Source organism: Mauremys mutica, chromosome 1 (genome assembly GCF_020497125.1).
Source record: "Mauremys mutica isolate MM-2020 ecotype Southern chromosome 1, ASM2049712v1, whole genome shotgun sequence".
Lineage (NCBI taxonomy): Eukaryota > Metazoa > Chordata > Testudines > Geoemydidae > Mauremys > Mauremys mutica.
Genome location: NC_059072.1, coordinates 364,099,896 through 364,120,674, shown reverse-complemented (window position 1 = coordinate 364,120,674; position 20,779 = coordinate 364,099,896). Strand labels below are relative to the sequence as shown.

The following is a 20,779-nucleotide window of genomic DNA, read 5'->3' as shown; positions in this document are numbered from 1 at the left end:
GGCTCATCCCAGATTCTGGAACAAGCTCAAATGCTCAGTTTGTGGAGTCTGTACATAAGCTATACTAAAGACAAACCCACAGTAACTGTCTCCAGTTTGTGAGGGACCCCATGGAGCCAGTCTCTAGGAAACAGATAAATGCATGGAGGTTAAGTCCATTAATGGCTGTTAGCCAGGATGGGTAAGGAATGGTGTCCCTAGCCTCTGTTTGTCAGAGGGTGGAGATGGATGGCAGGAGAGAGATCACTCGGTCATTACCTGTTAGGTTCACTCTTTATGGGGCACTTGGCATTGGCCATTGTCGGTAGACAGGACACTGGGCTGGATGGACCTAAATGAACCCAAAGTTATGGAGACAGATATGAGTCAAGGAAGCCAGCAGAGTATCAGAAACCTGGAAACATCTCTGACTGGATGGGCTCAGGCGTTTGGTCACAAGTTGAGGTGGTTCAAATGTTTTGGATTTTTTTTAAGCAGAATTTTTTTATTGTGTCTTTAAATAATCAAACACAGCAAGCAGCAAATATTTGACCACACACTTCTGAAACCCCAAACCATGTTCAGGTTTTGGCAGACTAATTTCAGCTTTTCAATTAAAAAAAAACAAACACATTTTGAAGGAAAGCAGACATTGTCTGTGATTTTTTTCTGCTTTTTAAAAACCCTAGCATTCGATCCAAAAAAAGTTTTGTCAGAAAATATTTGACAACCCTTTTAATGAGCTTTAGTGCCTTTTAGCACTAGCTGATGCTGAGAACCAGTGATACCTTGTAAAGAAGTTTTCTCAAAACTGGGTTTGTGCTGAGATGCGGAAGGTTTATTTTTTCCAGGGCCACCCATGGCAGGGGAGCAAGTGGGGCAATTTGTGCCGGGCCCCACAGGGGCCCCCATGAGAATATAGTATTGCAATATTTTTTATGGAAGACCCCCAAAATTGCTTTGCTCCAGGTCCCCTGAACACCCTGGGTAATAGCTATTTGTTATAAAGTGTTTAAAGACCCTCACTGTGTTTCTCTCCCTTCACAGGAACCTTGAGCATTTCTTAGCCTGATCGATGCATCAACCACCTCATGGCAGCTTTCAACCTCACCCCCTCTGACCCTTCAATATTCATCCTTGCGGGCATTTCTGGCCTGGAACCTGCTCACATGTGGATTTCCATCCCTTTCGCTATGTTGTACATTATTGGCTTGGTGGGAAATTTCATGGTTCTGTTTGTTGTATGGAAAGAACAGACCCTGCAGAAGCCAATGTACCTGCTGCTCTGCATGCTGGCACTCACAGACATTACCACGTCTACCTCAGTTGTGCCGAAAACCCTGTGCATATTTTGGTTCAATTTGAATGGCATTACTGTGGGTGGCTGCCTCACCCAGATGTTCTTCCTTCATGGGGTTTCTGTTATGCAGTCAGCCATTGTCGTGGCAATGGCCTTTGATCGCTACGTTGCCATATGTAAACCTCTGAGATATGACACCATCCTCACCAATGCACGAATAGCTAAGCTAGGGCTAGTGGTTTTGATAAGACCTGTTCTCTTTGTTCTGCCCCTGCCCCTGCTCCTGAGCAGGCAGCCGTTCTGTGCCAACCGCATTATCCCCCATACGTACTGTGACCACATGGCTGTGGCAAAGATGTCCTGTGGGGATATCACAGTCAACAGGACGTATGGCTTGATGGTCACGTTTGTCGTCTTAGGGTTAGACCTGTTGCTCGTTTTCATCTCCTATGGTCTGATCTCCAGGGCCATCCTCAGAATCTCCACCAAGAAAGCCTATAAGAAAGCCCTCAACACCTGCACAGCCCACATCTGTGTTATGCTGATGTCGTCTACTTTCTTCCTCTTCTCCACTATAACACACCGCTTCGGTCAGGGCATTGCTCCCCATATTCACATCATCTTGGCAAACCTCCATTTCCTTGTTCCCCCCATGCTCAACCCAATCATTTATGGGGTCAAAACCAAAGAGCTTCGTGACAAAATGGTCAAATACATTTGCAGGAGATGATCGCTGGGGGCCACTGACTTTAAACCTGTATAAGAAGATTGGGAAGAGATATCTGCTTGTTAATCCAGGGTGCTCTCTCCTAATTTGGCTGAGCTCAACATTGTGGTATTTCATAGTTTGAGAAATTCCTTTCACCTAATCTCTTATCATTCCATCACCAAGCACTGCTGTCTGTATTGCTGAGTTCCTTCTCCCTAACCATCACTTGATCTCTTTCAGTGTCACCCTTCAGATCCAACCTTCCATATTCCCTGTCTCTTGGCCTTTCCGTGAATTCTCTACTATGAGAATATTGTGCACTTTTCTGATGTAAGGTGTCCTTCCAATACACTCTCTATGAACATGGTTCTTGATCAGTTTGACTAATTAAATCTGCACTTTCTGATAGTCAAGAAGAGAAATAAACTACAGTGTTGAAATTCTTTATCACATGTGCAATGATCCAGTGACTACAATTTACCTGTGTTTTCCATGCCCAATACTTTATGAAGCCTGGAGGACAAATCAAATGTTTCAATTGGAAAGTACTAATTCAGGAAAGCTGCTGTCGGAATCGAGGCCATCCTACTAGAGCTTATTCCTGAGAGTTGTGGAACTGTGTGTTTTTGAGAACTGAACCCTTTTACCCTGGATTTGGGGTGTTTGTACTCCAGAATGTGATCAAGCCAGTTGCAACCATATTATGTGCACTCAGTCATTATGAATTACTAAAATAAACACCAGATAGTTAGGGCTTAATTGGAAAGTACGTTTTTTAAATTCAAGGTCAAAATCTAGCTGTCAGTTTCTGCTAATCAGAATAGGACGAGTGGACAGACTAGTAAATAAGTGATAATGAAAGAAGATAAGTGGATGGAAACCTTGGGTCTAGATGCCTCTGATATTAGAGGTTTATTGAAAGTTAGGAAAAGTGATTATCAAGTAGGGGTCACTATGGCCTATCTGTTTTGTAGATGATATAAACATTTGCTGATACAATGTGCTTTGGAGTAATCCTCTAAAGCCATTGTGAGAGTCATTTTTCCTGACACAGCGGGTGAGCAACCAGCTACCGTATTGGAATGAGGGTGCTTATGGACCAGGAGGCGGCAGAAGAGGGAGAGGCTGCAGCTGGGACAGTCCAGCCCACCCCAAGTAGGTAGAGGATGGGATAGTCAGAATCAACCTCATAGGGGAGAAGATGTGATGTGCAACATCAGTTGGAAGTATATGAAGTTAAGTTGTTTCAGAGGAAGCTCATTGAGTTAACAGGACCAAACATGTTGTTGAAGTGTACAGAACTGTTAACATGGAGGGTACTTAGGCTTCTTACAATGTGGCTTTGCACATTGCCAAAGCTGGTAAGCCACACAATACAGGTGAGAAACTACTGCTTCCAGTTTTAAATGATATGTGTGCAGTGATGTTAGGAGAGAAAGCAGCATCACAGCTAGATGTGATCCCACTTTCCAACAGCACAGGAGTGGGTGGGTGAGAATCTGTGGCCTGCATTGTGCAGGAGGTCAGACTAGATGACCATAATGGTCCCTTCTGACCTTAAAGTCTATGAGACACAATTAATCACCATATTGTGGAGATGCCCACTGATGTAAAATAGCAGCTCCTAGAAATTATTCAGCAGAGCTTTGTGACTGTCAGGAAGGAGTTTAAATGCAGCCAGAAGAAAAAAGAAAATCTGCTAAAAAGCAAGGACATTAACAACTGTAAACCATTAATAAGCTTATATGATCTAATGCCCGCCCAGTAACTCAGTTCTTAGAACAGAACAAGTCTTCCCTTCACAGCCCACTGGATATTTGTAAGCACCAGGCCCGGCTCCAAACCCCAGTGCACCAAGCGCGTGCTTGGGGCGGCGTCCCGCGGGAGGGCGGCAGTCGGCTCCGGTGGACCTCCCGCAGGCATGCCTGCGGAGGGTCCACTGGTCTCACGGCTCCGGTGGACCTCCCGCAGACGTGCCTGCGGAGGGTCCGCTGGTCCCGCGGCTTTGGTGGAGCATCCGCAGGCATGCCTGCGAGAGGTCCACCGGAGCCGGGGGACCAGCGGACCCTTCGCAGGCACGTCTGGAGGAGGTTCACCGGAGCCCGGGACCGGCGACCGCCAAAGCGCCTCCTGCTTGGGGCGGCGCAAATCCTAGAGCCGACCCTGGTAAGCACTTATCTTTATCCCCGCCCCGCCTGCCTTCTTCCCCCGCCAGGTGGTCATAAATGATTAATGCAATTAGAATGACCTCTATATGTATGTACTGTTCTTATTTTTATCTTTGTTCAGGGTTCTCTCTTGACTTGTAACAATGTCTGTCTCTGATGTCCAAATAAATGCAAATTAATTAATTAAAAAATGTATATAACTGGTCACTATGCCACCATATTTTTGAAGCTGCTTGTCAGTCTTCCCAGTAGCATAAATAAACCCCCTTCAGTATTCTGTGCTTGCCTGATTCTTGGGGACAGGGCCGGCTTTAGGAAGTGCGGGGCCCGATTCAAACAGTTTCGAAGGGCCCCAGCAGGGATGACTCAAATAAAACAAAAAAACCCACATGTAAAAAAACACGTGGGACTTGTACCCCTCAGGCGGTGCTCCGAGTCTTCGGTGGCACTGAAGGATCTGCCACCGAAGTGCCTCTGAAGACCTGGAGCGAGCGAAGGACCCGCCGCCGAAGTGCCACTAGAGACCCAGATCGCCACCAGGTGAATAAAAATTAAAAAGGCGCCTCTAGCCAGGGAAGGGATTCTCACTGGACGTGGGGCCCTCTTAGGCACGGGGCCCAATTTGGGGGAATTGGTGGAATAGGCATAAAGCCGGCCCTGCTTGGGGAAAATAATCTTTTTGCCTAACAGTTTTGGTGCAGCAAGCAGGGTGTGATTGGGAATCTCGGATAGTTTCTCACAACCAGGGATAAAAGTGAATATCTTTTTACTTACCACCTCTAGCACACACCTTGGTTTGCGACTCCCCGAGGCACCTCTCCACACCCCTTTTTTTTATACGAACCACATATAGGACACACAGGCAAGTGGGCTGAACGGAACTGTGTTTGTGGCCAAGGTTGTTGGGGTGCAGGGATCGCTGGAGGCGAAGGCTGCACTGCCAGGTACTGAGCACCAGGGTGTGTGCTACAGTGATTGTTGGGGTGCAGGGATCACTGGAGGCGAAGGCTGCACTGCCAGGGACTAAGCACCAGGGTATGTGCTACAGTGACTGTTGGGGTGCAGGGATCGCCGGAGGCGAAGTCTGCACTGCCAGGTACTGAGCACCAGGGTGTGTGCTGCAGTGACTGTTGGGGTGCAGGGATCGCTGGAGGCGAAGTCTGCACTGCCAGGTACTGAGCACCAGGGTGTGTGCTGCAGTGATTGTTGCGGTGCAGGGATTGCTGGAGGCGAAGGCTGCACTGCCAGGTACTGAGCACTAGGGTGTACCCTGGAGTGATTGTTGGGGTGCAGGGATCAGTGGAGGCAAAGGCTGCACTGCCAGGTACTGAGCACCAGGGTGTGTGCTGCAGTGATTGTTGGGGTGCAGGGATCGCTGGAGGCGAAGACTGCACTGCCAGATACTCAGCATCCCAGTGTGTGGTGCAGTAAACTGAGTACAAGGTTGTGCACAGTCAGTCTCCGCTGACGCGCCACTTAACTGGGTTTCAGGAAGCTGGGATACAATGTCTTATGAATTGCCCCAGAATGCGTCAACAATACACTCTACAGGAAGGGGGTACCCATTGGCGTGCCCCAGGGTGCACCAATGATACCCTCTACAGAAGGCAGACTCCTTGACTGGCCCTGGGGAACATTAATGATGCCCTCCACGGGGGACTCATTGACTTATAAAAGGGAAACATAAAATGTTCAAAAAACTATGGCAAAAATAAATGAAATGAGGGTATAAGTACAACAAATAGCATGTTGTGGTGGTCTGGTCAAACAAAAAATAGCTTAGGGAAAGGGATCCTAATAATGTATTGCAAATATTAAAACAAAATTCCAAGATCTAAAAACACTTCAAAAGGCTCTTACGTCGGAGCTAAATCAAAAGGCAAATTGCAGCCACAAGCTGAGTGAGCTTGAAGCAAAAAAAAAAAAAAAAAAGGCTCTAAAAGCAAAATTAAAAGGAAAAACAAACCCCTCCTCTGCACGTCGTATTGTTGCTAGCATGTAACAGAAGGGTAATTTTACTAACCCTGATTCATAAAAAACAAAATAAAGTGAATTAAAAATACCTTAAAAACAAATTCAAAATTGGAACCTGGCACACACAGGGGAAAAGCAAGATAATTGGCCCCCTCCTCCTCCTTCCCCCCGCCCTTTTAACCCAAAATTCATTGGCAGTTCTCCTTGGCCCCTCTCCAAGAGACCACTCGGTGGTCAGGGACAGGTGAAAACGGAGTGGCTCATAATACTTACAAGTACGCTCCTCTCAGCACAGAGGAAATAAGGGGCTTACTAAAAAATCTCCCTAATCTAAAGCCCCAAGCCCCAAATTTTATATTCTAAAAAAAATAATCCAGATGGTCACCACCTATATGTTACATCTCAGGGATCTTTATGTCCAAACAAAAGCTAAATGCCCCAATCTACCATGGCCAAGATCCCTGCAGAAAGACACCAAAACAGTGTTTGGGCCTCAGTTAAATTTAAATCTAAAAATAATATAACCAGTGCCTGCACTGAGTTTAAGGAAGCCGTCCAAGAAGCTTTGGGGAATGAAGCTGGTAACTTGGGACTAATCTTGGCTGCGTACAAGGCAAGGTTGAGCTGGCCTCTCAATACTGTGAAAGAAAGTGGGAGATGTATTCCAGCCACGCAGGTATTGCAGACCCAAAGAAAACTGATCAGGCATTTTTAAAGATGTTAAAGGAAGGTTTTAGCTCCCACCTGCAAACAGCCCTTAATTTGGGAGTAAACCAAGGCTCTGATTATGAATCCATCTGTATGTGGGCATCTGAATGAAAAGCCAGACAGGCCAAAGAGATAAGGAGCAAGGCTGCTCGCATTGCCGTGGTAACAGCAAAAGATAATGTAGGTGGCTATAACTGTGGGTGTCTCGGGCACACCCAAAAGAACTGCAGGTGCAAAACTCAAAAAGCCTAGTCAGGGACAGAATCACGGCCGGTTGAATCCCTGCAATACTTCACTGACTTTTCAACCTGGTCCTGGCTCTGTCCCCACTGCCCCCATCCCATCTCCCAGTGTTTTGTGTGCGGAGAGACCGGACATTGGGCAGCTGGGTGTCCAAGCTAAATAACCCTGGGTAACCAACAGCCCCACCCAGTGTCTCAACCAACTGCCAACCCTTACTCACACCTGAGTAAAGCGGAAATGGCCAGGCTGTTAAATTCCATGACCCGCTAGGACTCAGTGGCCCCCCCTTGCCTGTCCATACTGCCGATGCAGATATAAATCCCTTGAGGCCACACTTACAACCACGGATAAGGGGCCAGTCATGCACAATTCTCATGGACACAGATGCATCTGTTTCCATTACTGACCTCCCCCTCCCCACTACTAAACAGTATATTTCTATTTCAGGGGTAGGAGGTGCACAGCTCACGGCTTATGAAAGCTCCCCTGTTCCTGTAAAATTGAATCTATTCTTCTGGACTCAGTCTTTTTTTATGTAGCTCCAGATGCAGAGAGGACTATTTTGGGCATGGACGTCCTCTGCGACCTTGCAGCAACACTTAACCTTGCTCAAAGTACAGTTATAAATAAACATATGCTTATTCATACCATCCCCCTCCGCAATGATGCATCCCTCTCTTCTGTTGCAACTGCCAAATCTGTGGCTCTTACTTGGGATACATCTAACCCCTTTTCAAGAATTATGTTCCAGGTTTGTCTCTGTCTGGGCAGAAAAGAAGCTCTATTCCGGTTTGATGCCTGCTCATATTTGCCCACCCATCCAGGTTACCAGTCAACTTCCTCCACCTACCACGCAACCCCCCTCAAATCTGAGGCCATGGAGGTGGTAGGTGACATTATTCACTCTTTACTTCAGCAAAGCATACTGGTTCCTTGTACAAGTGCACTCTCTTACGCCCTGGACCCTTCTCGGGTGAACGAACAGGAGGGAAATCAGGTCATAGTATTGGCCATACAAATACCTCTCTGAAAGTGCAAGAAATTCCAACATGGATTCTTAAAACCAAAATTAAAATGTATAAATAAATTCATTTTGTTTATATTATATCCTTTTAGGTAACAAATGTGACTCCCCACGTTAATCCTCCTGGCAAACATACCTAATGCAGCCCCCTGGGATCTGCCCTTGGTACATGTTACACAAGATTCCTGTTTCAAAGCTGGCCAGTATGTGCAACTCCCTACAGGAGGCAGCAGTGAATGGGTACAGAAACCAGACACTTGGCTTTCCCCCAGACCGGACCACCTGGGACCTAATGTGGTTACAGCTCGCCTCCAAAAACATCCAGGCTCCAAGGTCTCAATCTGACTAGCACAGCCTGGGAGCCGTCTTAGCTCCCTCCCTGCATTTCACCCGATCTGGACTGTAAGTGGGTATTTAGTTTCAGTGGATGTGGGCGCACACATATAAGCCCCCCCAGTTTAAAATGCAGAATCACAGAATGTTGGGTCAAAGGCCAAACCACCCAAGCCCTTAGACATACCAACACCAGCTTATCTTATGCTATGACTGCAATTAATGTAGACATATTTTTTTCAATAAAATCATTTAAAAAAACCTTCAAATGCTATAGTCAACCTGGTCAAGTCACAAGCTAAAGGTCATGCTTGTGATATGCTGTCTTGTAATCTGTTTAATATTGCAAAAAAAAACAACAACCCCATGTAGTGGGGCGGACTGCCCCACTCCCAGAGAGTGTGGGCTGCGGCAGGCCAGGGCACCTGCGCAGAAAGGGAGTCAATTAGGGAAGGGCTTATTGTGAGCCAATCAGGGCTGAGAGTGGAGACAGCCAATCAGGGCCGTGCTCAGCCCTATAAGAAGGCTGCCCAGGGAGGGAGCAGTCAGTCTGTCCCAGGCCTTTGAGAGGGGAAGGTCAGTCTCCAAAGGTGGGAGACTAGCACCGCGGACAGTGAAGTGCTGGCCAGGCTCTGGGAGCAGAAAGGAGCACTAGCATGCCAGGCTACAGGCCCTGAAGGGAAGGGCCTAGCGGGTGCAAGGGGCTGTAGGGGAAGCGGCCCAGGGAAGCAGACAGGCGAGGGGAGAGAAGGAGGACAGCAAGGCTGCTGCCAGAGGGTACCTGGGCCGGGATCTGGAGCAGAGGGTGGGCCTGGGTCCCTCTCTTCCCTCCCTTGCAGTGCACCTAGCCAGGGGCCGTAGGGAGCGGCCACTATAGACTACACCAGATCCCTGACCAGGGGGATTAGATGCAGAGGGTGTGGTTGGACATGGTGGCTGTGCTGTAGGACTGCTGATCAACCCCGTCACACACACACCCTCCCTGGAAGGAGGTGTGGATGGACTAAGGGGCACTGCTGGAGGGCAGGGGTCCTGAAGAGGACACCGTGAGTTGGGAGCAACGCGGGTCCACATGTCAACCGAGGGTGGGATGACGGATGGGACATCACCAGGAGGGGGCGCTCCACTGGACAGAGCTAATTCCCATTGGCCTGCTAAATCCAGGGTTGTGAGTTCAATCCTTGAGGGGGCCACCTAGGAATCTGGGGCAAAAATCCGTACTTGGTCCTGATAGTGAAGGCAGGGGACTGGACTCAATGACCTCTCAAGGTCCCTTCCAGTTCTAGGAGATTGGTATATCTCCTATTATTATTATTATTATTATTATTATCACCATCAAGCACACATAATGCTTCCTCTCGGCTATTACTTGTGAATAAACATAAAGCCTTGCACGGCAGAGAAAAATCATGAGGTGCTGTAATTCATCCTCTCCATTATGGGCAGAAGCCATTGGAACTTGGCCTGCCTAGAGAAAAAAACAAAGGGAAGTATGGAGGTAATTCTTCTGTTTTTCCTGCACGCAGCAAGGACATTTGAAATAGGAAGGGGTATTTTAAAGAGTAAATGCTGCCCCCAAATGCAGAAGAAAAATGTTCTTTTGTCTTTTGGAACTTTAGAAAAGGGAACACAGGATATGATGGATCTCAGCAGGTAGCGTCCTGGTGCAAAGAAAAAGAAGCAGCAAAAATGAAAGCAAGGAGGACTCACAAAAGAAAACCAAGGATGTCCTGACGTGGAATGGAACATTTCTTGCTGTTCATAATTGTTTCTGATGCAAGCCCTACCCAGATCCCAAGTTGTGGTAATGAGGTAAATGTGGATTTAAGGATTTATCCATAGAAAATTGTACCATGAATCCCTCCTATAGGAATTTGGCAGTGTCAGTATGTGATGGACAGATTGAAAGGGGGAGTCCCGACTCAGTGGAGAATATCAGATCTATCAAGAAACATTGCATGGTATTCTCTAGGATATGCCATGATCAATGACGGTATGAAACATTGTTATCCGGATATGTGGTTTGTTATGGAGGGCCTAAAAAACATGACCCATGGTCTTCAGGACTGTATGATTGAACTGTGGGATATGGCGTTTCACCATTGGGATGTGATGTTACTATGGGTAATCATAATGGTACCTCCATGGAGGACAATCCCTGGGTATGCAGTTGTTATGTACACATCACACTAGGAATAAAATGTTCCCTGGGAGGCTGGATAGATGACAATTTAAATGGTTTGCAGTATGTAAGCCTACAAGTAAGATGGATAGCGAGCTGGAAAAGTCCTGATTTAAACCAGCTGCAGCCTGGTGTAGGAAATACTACCCAATGGGCAAATATGTGGGAGTCACTGTAGGACCATGTGCAAATAGCGTGTTTCAGTGTGTCCTTTAAGTCCATTACCTGGGTAGTACTCCAGAGAACGGTGGGTAGACCCCAACTACAGTTCATGCATACATGGGGAGGAAAGAATGGCGGAAATCGGACACTAATTGAGTTATAGAATTGCTTGTCGAAGGAAAATATTGGATGTGTCCCTCCCCGATGGCCATGGAAGAGCAGACCCAATGGCTTGTTTTAAGAGGTGGTCAAATAGTTGTAATGTATATGGGGTGTGTAGTTTTGTATTGGGAATGTACACAGTTCTGTAATATAACACTGGGGGGTAGAATTGCACCAGCATCTGGCCAAATCACACACATCTACACACTGTCATTGGAACTATGGTGCACAAATGGATCTGTGGAACTCAGATCTCCACAGCTGTTCACTTGTAAAATGTGAGAATCCATGTGAGATGAACTCCAGGTCCTTTTGGCCGGGGACAGGTGAAGGAATCACACAGTGAGTGAAGAAATCCCATTGTGTTAATTCTGACCCAGGATAGCACAACCCGTTTCGACATCGATTTCTGAAAGATCAACACTGTATTAACATTTGATGCTTATCTGATTTAGAGATTCGGTGAATTATTACAACTGTTGGGAGCTGCCAGATATGTATCCGCTTTAGACCTCACAAAGGATAATGGCAAATACTGTTGGTTCCAGAATCCTGGAAGAAGGAAGCCTTTTCCATGTCCTTTGGCTTGCATCAATTCATGATCATGTCATTTGGCCTTCCCAGCTTTTTGGACATTAATGAAATGGACATTAGAACTTCATGGGCGGGATGCAGCGGTACGCTGCTACGATCAATAGAAAATGGGTTTTGGTCTCGTATCTTGTGGCAGCATTGCCACACAAAGCGCAGATGACAGTACATTACACACAGAAATAAAAGCCATCGTCAATTGCTAGGCTGAAGTGTCTGCAAAGCTCAGTTTGCCCTGACAATCTGAACCCCTGGGATCGGCAAATCATTTCTTTACTCCCGGGGGAGGCTCTCAGGCTGAAGTTCTCCAGGGTCTATGTTCTGCTCTTCCCGCTGCTGTTGAAGCCGAGGGAATTGTCCGGGAGCCTTGGGCAACCTGAGAATCTGCAGGGACTGTACAGCAGACTCGTAAAAGTCGCTGACCAGCACGCCGCGTGTCAAATGTATGAGATTCATATATTGATTCTCAAGCCTCTGCCTTCCTCTCGCAATAAAAGTTCCTCTCTCTACTGAGCGGGATTTGGGTGAGTTGTCTGTTTCTGCATTACAATTAGTGCTCAGGGCTCAGGAAGGGTTCAAAGGTTCAATCCAAAAATAATCTGGGCAGGACTTCACCAGTACTATGATTTGAAGAGTTTAGTATTGTCAGAATCAGGAAGGATTTTACCTGATAAAAACTAAAACTACAAATGTATTGGAGTAATTTAGTTACCAGAAGGTTCACAACAAGAATGAGTTTTGGAATCCCCATTTTTTATATCCAGTCTCAGAACACCACATAAACTGGGGTTTCCTTCAGACCCTTTCAGCGCTCTCTGTTGCTGAACCCAAAGCCATGATTTTCACAGCCAGGAGTGAAATCTTGGTCCCATTGAGATCAATAACAAAACTCCAAAAACGGCCAGTGTTATTCCCTAAATCCACAGATAGGAACTTAAATAAATCACCTGATTTTCACCAGCCACAAGGTTCCAATGACTTCAGCTGGAGTTGTCCTGTGGCCACTATGGATGGGGGAGTCAATTTGGACCAAAGAAGAGGTGACAGGAAATATCAGACTCACAGGCTTAGAGGTTTGAAATCATGAGGATAATATTTTTTTGCAGGATGAGAGAAGGATCTACTCTCTCTCCCTGCCCCTGCATCTCTGGTTCTGGTGAGGATGAGAAGCAGCAAAAGGCAGTAAAAAGAAAAGCATGTTTTTAACTTGGCGGAAACCAGGAAGGGTGGAAATCTCAGTGGGGTGATCCAGGAACACACAATGGGGGAGAGTGGGGGGGGACATGCAGTGTCCAGATCACAGTGGCATGGAGTCCTGAAATCAGGTGAAATAGGGAATGCACATCCTGCCTAATGCGCAGACCAAACCGGCGTAACAAGGCCTCCTGCGGAGGTGTGTTTCAGACTGTAACATAACGTGGACTGCATTGAAACAGATTGTCTCTCACACTATCTCCCATCAGCAGCCTCAGGAACGTGTGTCTGGGTTTCTAGCAGGCTGTCATATGTTAAAGCTCTGTGTCATTTTGAGGAAGAGTTACTCATGCTGGGTCCTTTTAGTCTCCACATCCTCTCTCCCTCCTGCCGGGTCTGTCCCTCTCTCCTTCCCTGCACCTGCTGAGCTGCTGCTGGGGTTCCCTTCGCCCCCAGAAAGGCAGTTCAGGCTGATCTTCCCCTTTTCCCTGGTGCAGGCAGACACTGATTTAACCTAGTCTGAGGAGATATTTCTGTGAGCTGTCGCTGTGGGGTCTGGCACCTGGTTTTAGTCCTGGGTGTGGCAGGGCCTGGAAGTTATGGGATTGCGGGATCTACATGGATAAGTGGCCTGCACTGGGGGTTGTGGGGCAGTGTACATGCTGTACTTGCGCAGGCAGTGCTGGGGTTTGCGGGGGCAGGCAATGAGTGTACACCGAGAGGCAGGGAGCACTGGGGGTTGTGCTGGCAGGGAGGGAGATATACATGGAGAGGCCCACAGCGCTGGGGGTTATGGGTCAGGCAGAGGGTGTACAGGGACGAGTGAGTAGCACCGGGTGCTGTGGGGGCATAGAGCAGCATGTACACGGACAGGTGGGAAGCACTGCAAAATTATTTTTTTCTTTGTGCTTGTTGGTCCAAGGCCAGTGCTGGGAGCTTTTCTGGCCCTGAGTGCTTTTCGATGGGTGTCAAGGGGGTTTGCCCTGGCAAGGCACAGACCACAGCCTGGGTGTCCCAACTTGACCCAGTTATATTTCTAACCGTGTTTGTTACTATTATGTAACTTCAGTCTTTTCATCGATGGAAAGAACCATTGATCTGTTTGTGACACTGCACCCCATATTCTTCCTAGTGATATTATTATAATAAGATTAGCAAATTATGATGCATTTCATGCAAGGCGAGTCATGTAAGATGTCACTGGAAAAGTTATGATTTTCTAAGATAATTTCATGTGTAGGCGTGTATCATTTTTGTATCTGAAGTTATGAATATTGACAACATATCTGTAGTTCAAATGTAGTTACACCTGGGTAACACCCACTAGGCAAGATGCTTTCAGTCTGGATAACTGTTTGGGATGGGCCTATTCAGGTCACTGAGCCATTAAGGAATATAATGGACCTTAAGAGAAACTTATCTCACACCTTGTGAGTCTTCCTGAGAATAGCCTGTAACTACTGGATAGTATTTCTACTTGTTTTTAGACCAAGTCTAATTTTTAAATGGCTTCCTTCTTGCTTTTGGGCTTCTGGGGGTGTCTGCTGTTTATTTATTTTTTTAATTTATTTTATTTATTTATTTTTCTGCTCCAGAGAGCATTATTGGCTCCCAGTTCCAGAATCACTCCAAATAAAAAAGAAAGAATCTGGAGACTGACAGTCCCCAGAGCCAAAGAGGGAGAGACCCATACTCCAGGTCAACCCAATTTACAAGGCACTACAGGCCAGTGTGGGAAACAGGACCCTGGGAGCGGGACCTGCCATGAGGGAGTTCAGTGATCTTGGGGTTCTGTAATTAACTGGGTTCCTTACTCCTCTAAGAGTCATTGTCATGACCATGAAATTGATGCATGTGCTTGCTTGCTGCCTTACTTCTTTCGTTCGTTCCCTTCAGTCCCTACTCTCACTCCACAGGCTGCCTTCTGCCTGTACTACGAGGTACAGTGGGGTTGGTTGGTTTGGTACAAGGGTGGGTACTGATAGCAGAAGGCCCGTCAGCTGCACAGCAGCAGCCTGCGATTTCCCTGCCCTTGGCTCACTGCTGGTTCGGCAATGCTTGTGCTTTTTAAAAAAAAATATTACTATTAAAAGTTCAGCTGTGGTTAGTGGTCTTTCTGTTTTTTCATCTCTGGTGATGTTGTTGCACCTGCACCAGCAGGGGGATCTCTGTCAGGGTGGATGTGAGGGGCAAGGGGGATGCAGGCTGTGGGGGGGTGTGGGGAAGTGGGCAGGGGATAGAAAACCTGGGGGGGGGGTCTCCACAAGCCTGGTGGGGGAGTGGACTGGCACTGTGCCACTGTTGTTGGCCAGTGACTCCGGGCATGTCTGGTGGTGCGGTACACCCCTGGGAGTGGGTTTTTTGGGAGTCTGTTAGTATTAAGGCTTTGTTGGCAGTCAATCAGTGGCACTGTGGACACAAAGCCATGCCAAGCAAAATGAGGTTGGCTTGTTTTAGGTGTTTTGGGCTCCTTTTGAAAGGCAGGGTGGCTTATTTTTCTCATGAGAGGCATGTGACCAGGCCACATAACTCTGAACTCCATTTTGAGACACCTGCACTTTTCCTTCAAACTAGTCTGGGAACCAAGTTTAGAAATAAAGGGCTCCTGCAATATGCTAAAGCTAGATAAGGCAGAGAGATACATCATGGGTGGGTCTTTACTCCTCACATAAGAGGACTTCTGGAAATACCTTGAAAAAAAACAGTGTATGGAAATCTGAGAAAGCCAAGCCACAAAGCAAATGTACATTTTGCCTTCAGCTTCTTCCAGACTGCTTGTATCTTCAGTCATGGTGAGAAACTGCTAACTCATAGTCAATCTAACTAGTGTGTTAGACTTAGTTGGCATGTTTGATTATTTGCTAGGTAATCTACTTTGATCTGTTTGCTGTCCCTTATAATCAATTAAAATTTATCTCCTGTAGTTAATACAACTTGTTTTATGTTTCAGTCTAAACCCAATACGTCTTTAAGTGAAGTGTCTGGGAGACAAATCTCAGCTTGGTTACCACAAATGTGCATTGTCCTCCCCACACTGAGGGAGGAACAAACTGAGAAGTAAATTCATACTGGTCGGGGTTAGGAGCAGGGCAGGATGGTCCAGCTCTGGGGTTCTAGGTTAGGGAGCTGATGGTTATTTTGGCTGTAGCCTCTCTATTATTGGTTCATGCAGTGGCTGGCCAAAGAGCCTGCATGTATGTGCAGCTGAAGAGTAGCTTCCTGTACGGATAGTGGTGGAGGCGTAGTACCAGGAACAGTTCACAGTTTGTCTCAGCAGGACATTGAGAGAGAGATTCAAGGCTGGTGAGTCAGAGGGCTCAGTGGTAATGCAGTTCCAGGTGTCACTCCCCTTGGGGAACCCGACACACTTTGCTCCTCTGCTGCTTCAATCTCCCATTATACTCTGACCCCGTCTGTACTCTCCTTCCTCATCCCAGGCAGCCCCAATTCCAACAGCACGTTGGACACTAGTGTCTTCTCCATGCTCCCCTGTCATCCCTGGGTCCCACAAACTCTGAGCCACCCCACATGCGCTACAGCTCTTCCTCTGCAGGAGATGAGGTGCCTCCCATCACACCTGCTCCCTTGGCTGGGAGGTAAGCAGTGACTGTGTCTCACTGGTGAGAAATCTCACACAGGAGTGGCCAATGCCAAGGTGCCTGTGTGACTTCACTCGTTACACCCATACACACTGCAGGGTGCTTCAAGGCCTGCTACACAGGCACAGCTCAAAAGCGGAAAGGCATGCACCTTATATAATGAGGGCAGGCACTGCTGGGACAAGAGGATCTAGATAAGTACAGCTGCCACATGCAGCTGCCTGAAACAATGGGCCATTGTGATAAACCCAGGATGCTCTGGGATCATTTGCTAGCCTGCTCTGCTAGCCAGCTCTGCTAGCCATTCATGGCAACGTTGTGCATTCATTCCTCAGTGTGGAGATTTCATGGGATCAAGCCATTATTTTTCTCACCTAAAAAGTTAATCTATGCAGTGCCATGGGATATCTCAGCCTCCTGCTTGAAAACACCCAGTGTAAGTTTTCCTTGGCACTGCAGTCACATGAGAATTTCTCCCCATTGAACTAAATTCCAAAAGCTCATGAATAGAAAAAATGCCTTTAGTAAGCTCAGGCATGGGACTTGCAGACAAATTGCCTCCAGCTGACATGTTCATCGATTCCAAGGACAGAAGGGACCATTGTGATCACCTGTTCTGACTTCCTGTAAAACAGATGCTGTAGAATTTCCCCAACATTAGTCCTAGGGCAGATATTTTAGAGAAATATCCAACCTTGGTTTCAAAATTTTCAGGGATGGGGAATCCACCAATACACTTGGTAAATTGTTCTAATGGTTACTCTCTGTATACTCTGTATGTCTTATTCCCAGTCAGAATTACTTTAACTTCAACCTCCAGCCATTGCATCGCATTACTCCTCTGTATGGAGGCTGTAAAGTCTATTATTAAATATTTTCCCCCATGTGGGTACTTACACACTGTTATCAAGTCAACCCTTAACCATCTTTGTTAAACTAAATAGATTGAGCTCTTTGAGTTTGTCAGTATAAGAAGATTTTCTAATCCTTTACTCATTCTTGTGACTCTTCTCGGAACCCTCTTCAATGTATTAACATCCATCTGTAATCATGGATACCAAAACTGGACACAGGATTCCAGCAGCAGTTGCACCAGTGCCAAATACAGAGTTAAAATAACTTCTCTATGTCTCCTGGAGATTCCCCTGGTTATCACCCAAGGATCACATTGGCTCTTTTGGACACAGGCTCATGCTGGGAGGTAATGCTTACATAAATATGTCTTCATACCCCCAAGTCATGTTCAGAGTCATTGCACTTCATGCGGGAGTCCAACATCATGTAAGCATCGTCTACATTCTTTGTCCCGAGATATAGATATCTACATAGCTATATTAGAAAGCATATTGTTTACTTTGACTTAGTTTACCAACAAATCCAGATTGCTCTGAATCAGTAACCTGTACATGTCATTTTCTATGATCTCCTGGATGTGCAGGCCTGTATACCTAAATATCCAAATCCTTGTAGTTTCATGCTGTTTCTGTTGAGTGCTATATCATCGCCCAGGATGCAAATGTCTTTTTCCATGGGGGAAACTTGTCTCCTTTCCAACAAAGGAATTGCATCATGAATCAGACCTATGTTCCAATGCAGTCCAGTGTCTACTTTCTCTAACTGTGCTGGCCTCAGGGGCTGTAGAAGAAGATGTAGGAAACCCAGCTGCCTCACTATCCATATATATCATAGAATCATACAATCATAGAATATCAAGGTTGTAAGGGACCTCAGGAGGTCATCTAATCCAACCCCCTGCTCAAAGCAGGCCCAATCCTCAACTAAATCATCCCAGCCAGGGCTTTGTCAAGCCAGACCTTAAAAACCTCTAAGGAAGGAGAGTCCACCACCTCCTTAGGTAAACCTTTCCCTCCTAGTAAAAATGTTTTTTCCTAATATCCAACATAAACCTCCCCCACTGCTACTTGAGACCATTATTCCTTATTCTGTCATCTCCTACCACTGAGAACAGTCTACACATAGGACGGAAGAATCCCATGCACTGCTACAGACTAGGGACTGAGTGGCTGGGCAGCAGTTCTGCAGAAAAAGACCTAGGGCACTGGTCCCCAACCTTTTCGTTTCGCAGGCACCAGACGAAGGACCATGGTGGTGGTCGAGTATCCGCCAAAATGCCACTGAATTTCGACAGTGACGCCTCTCAATGACGTCGCTTGTCGGCGGCCAGGATGTGGGCACATTTAGATGCTCTCTATTTGACATTGGTGAGGCCTCATCTGGAGTACTTTGTCCAGTTTTGGGCTCCACGCTATAAGAAGGATGTAGAAAAATTGGAAAGAGTCCAGCGGAGGGTAACAAAAATGATTAGGGGGCTGGACCACATGACTTATGAGGATAGTCTGCAAAAGAGAAGAATGACGGGGGATTTGATAGCTGCTTTCAAGTACCTGAAATGGGGTTCCAAAGATGATGGATCTAGACTGTTCTCCATGGTAGGAGATGACAGAAGAAGGAATAATGGTCTCAAGTTGCAGTGGGAGAGGTTTAAGTTGGATATTAGGAAATACTTATTCACTAGGAGGATGGTGAAGAAAAGGAATGGGATACCTAGGGAGGTGGTGGAATCTCCTTCCTTAGAGATTTTTAAAGTCAGGCTTGGCAAAGCCCTGGCTGGGATGATTTAGTTGGGGATTGGTCCTGTTTTGAGCAGGGGGTTGGACTAGATACCTCCTGAAGTCCCTTCCAACCCTGATATTCCATGATCCTATGATAAATGGAAATTCATCTGCCATCATGACATCCATTTACCTGACTTGGTTATCGCCTTCTATGGAGTTCTTTGGACTTGACTATGACCTAAATAATCTGGTGCCACCTGTAAATGTTGCCAAATCACTGCTCACCCCACTTTCTAGATTAGTAATAGCAGGGCCACCCAGAGGGGTGGCAAGGGGTGGCCCCCACGAGAACAGCTGAGGCTCCCACCCCAGCCCCGGCCTGACCCCGGCTCCCCCCTCACCCGGAACCTCAGAGCATCCAGGAGCTTCCCTGAACAGCTGCAGCGTGGCTCCGGCGGGGCCTGAGTCACTCCCTGCTCAGAGCCACGTGGTACAGGGGCGAGTCAGCGGGGCCTGAGTTCCCTCCGCTCAGCCTGAGCTCCCAGCCCCGCCCCCTTACCACGCGGCTCTGAGCAGGGAGGAGCTCAGGGGCCCTGCCGGAGCTACGCTGCAGCTGTTCAGGGAAGCTCCTGGATGCGCTGAGGTTCCGGGTGAGGGGGGAGCCGGGGGTAAGGGGCCAGGGCCAGGGGGGTTGGAAAAGGGGCAGGAAGTCCCATGGACAGTCAAGACACATGGAGGCGGCAGAGGTTGGGCAGGGCAGTCAGGGGACAGGGAATGGGGGGTTGGATTGTGGGCGTTCTGCGGGTCTGTCAGGACTCAGCAGGGGGGTGGATAGGGGTCAGGGCAGTCAGGGGACAGGGAGCAGAGATGGAGTCCCGGGGTGGTGGTGGTGGGGAGTCTCTGGGGGACGGTGAAGGGACAAGGAGCAGGATGGGTCAGGGATGCTGAGGGGGGCAGGCAGTTGGGGGGCACTAAGTGGGTGGAGGTTGGATAGGGGGCAGGGCCAGGCTGTTTGGAAGGCACAGCCTTCCCTACCCTAAAGCTCATTCAGCAATTTGAGGCTTTCAGAAGCCAATCTGTTAGGTTTTCCATTAGGGCTGCCATCCCTTTCACTTCTCATATGCCAAATAATAGTCTATATTTAATTTCAGTGCCATAGGGAGATTCATGTCACGTGAGGGTAGCTTCATTTCAAATTAGCCACTGGGGGAGGGATCACATGAGAAGAGCAATATCCTACACCACCTACCTCCTTCCTGACCCTACCAAGGGAGACCCACCCCTGCATTCTCTGAGGCTTCAGAGGAGTTAATTCAGTGGTTCTCAAACTTTTATACTGGTGACCCCTTTCACATAGCAAACCTCTGAGTGCGACCCCCCCCTTATAAATTAAAAACACTTTTTTATATATTTAACACTATTATAAATGCTGGAGACAAAGCAGGGTTTGAGGTGAAGGCTGACAGCTCGCGACCCCCAGTAATAACCTTGTGACCCCCTGAGGGGTCCCGACCCCCAGTTTGAGAATCCCTGGGTTAATTTAATTTTAGCACCCTGTGTCCATTCACATGCATGTGCTAGTTTGAGCATTTCATTTTTCACAACATAGGCTCATCCCAGATTCTGGAACAAGCTCAAATGCTCAGTTTGTGGAGTCTGTACATAAGCTATACTAAAGACAAACCCACAGTAACTGTCTCCAGTTTGTGAGGGACCCCATGGAGCCAGTCTCTAGGAAACAGATAAATGCATGGAGGTTAAGTCCATTAATGGCTGTTAGCCAGGATGGGTAAGGAATGGTGTCCCTAGCCTATGTTTGTCAGACGGTGGAGATGGATGGCAGGAGAGAGATCACTCAATCATTACCTGTTAGGT

The 20,779-nt window shown here is 47.2% G+C and overlaps 1 protein-coding gene across 1 annotated transcript; it reads left to right on the top strand.

The window, feature by feature from the left end:
* Positions 1-1,070: 1,070 nt before the first annotated feature.
* Positions 1,071-2,009, top strand: LOC123375678 (putative olfactory receptor 52P1). Its single transcript, XM_045026806.1, has one exon. The coding sequence runs from the start codon at positions 1,071-1,073 to the stop codon at positions 2,007-2,009; it is 939 nt and encodes a 312-aa protein (XP_044882741.1).
* Positions 2,010-20,779: the final 18,770 nt, after the last annotated feature.

What these genes read in the sequence shown, in the direction of transcription:
- LOC123375678 (XM_045026806.1), top strand. Translation starts at nt 1,071, where the DNA reads ATGGCAGCTTTCAACCTCACCCCCTCTGACCCTTCAATATTCATCCTT.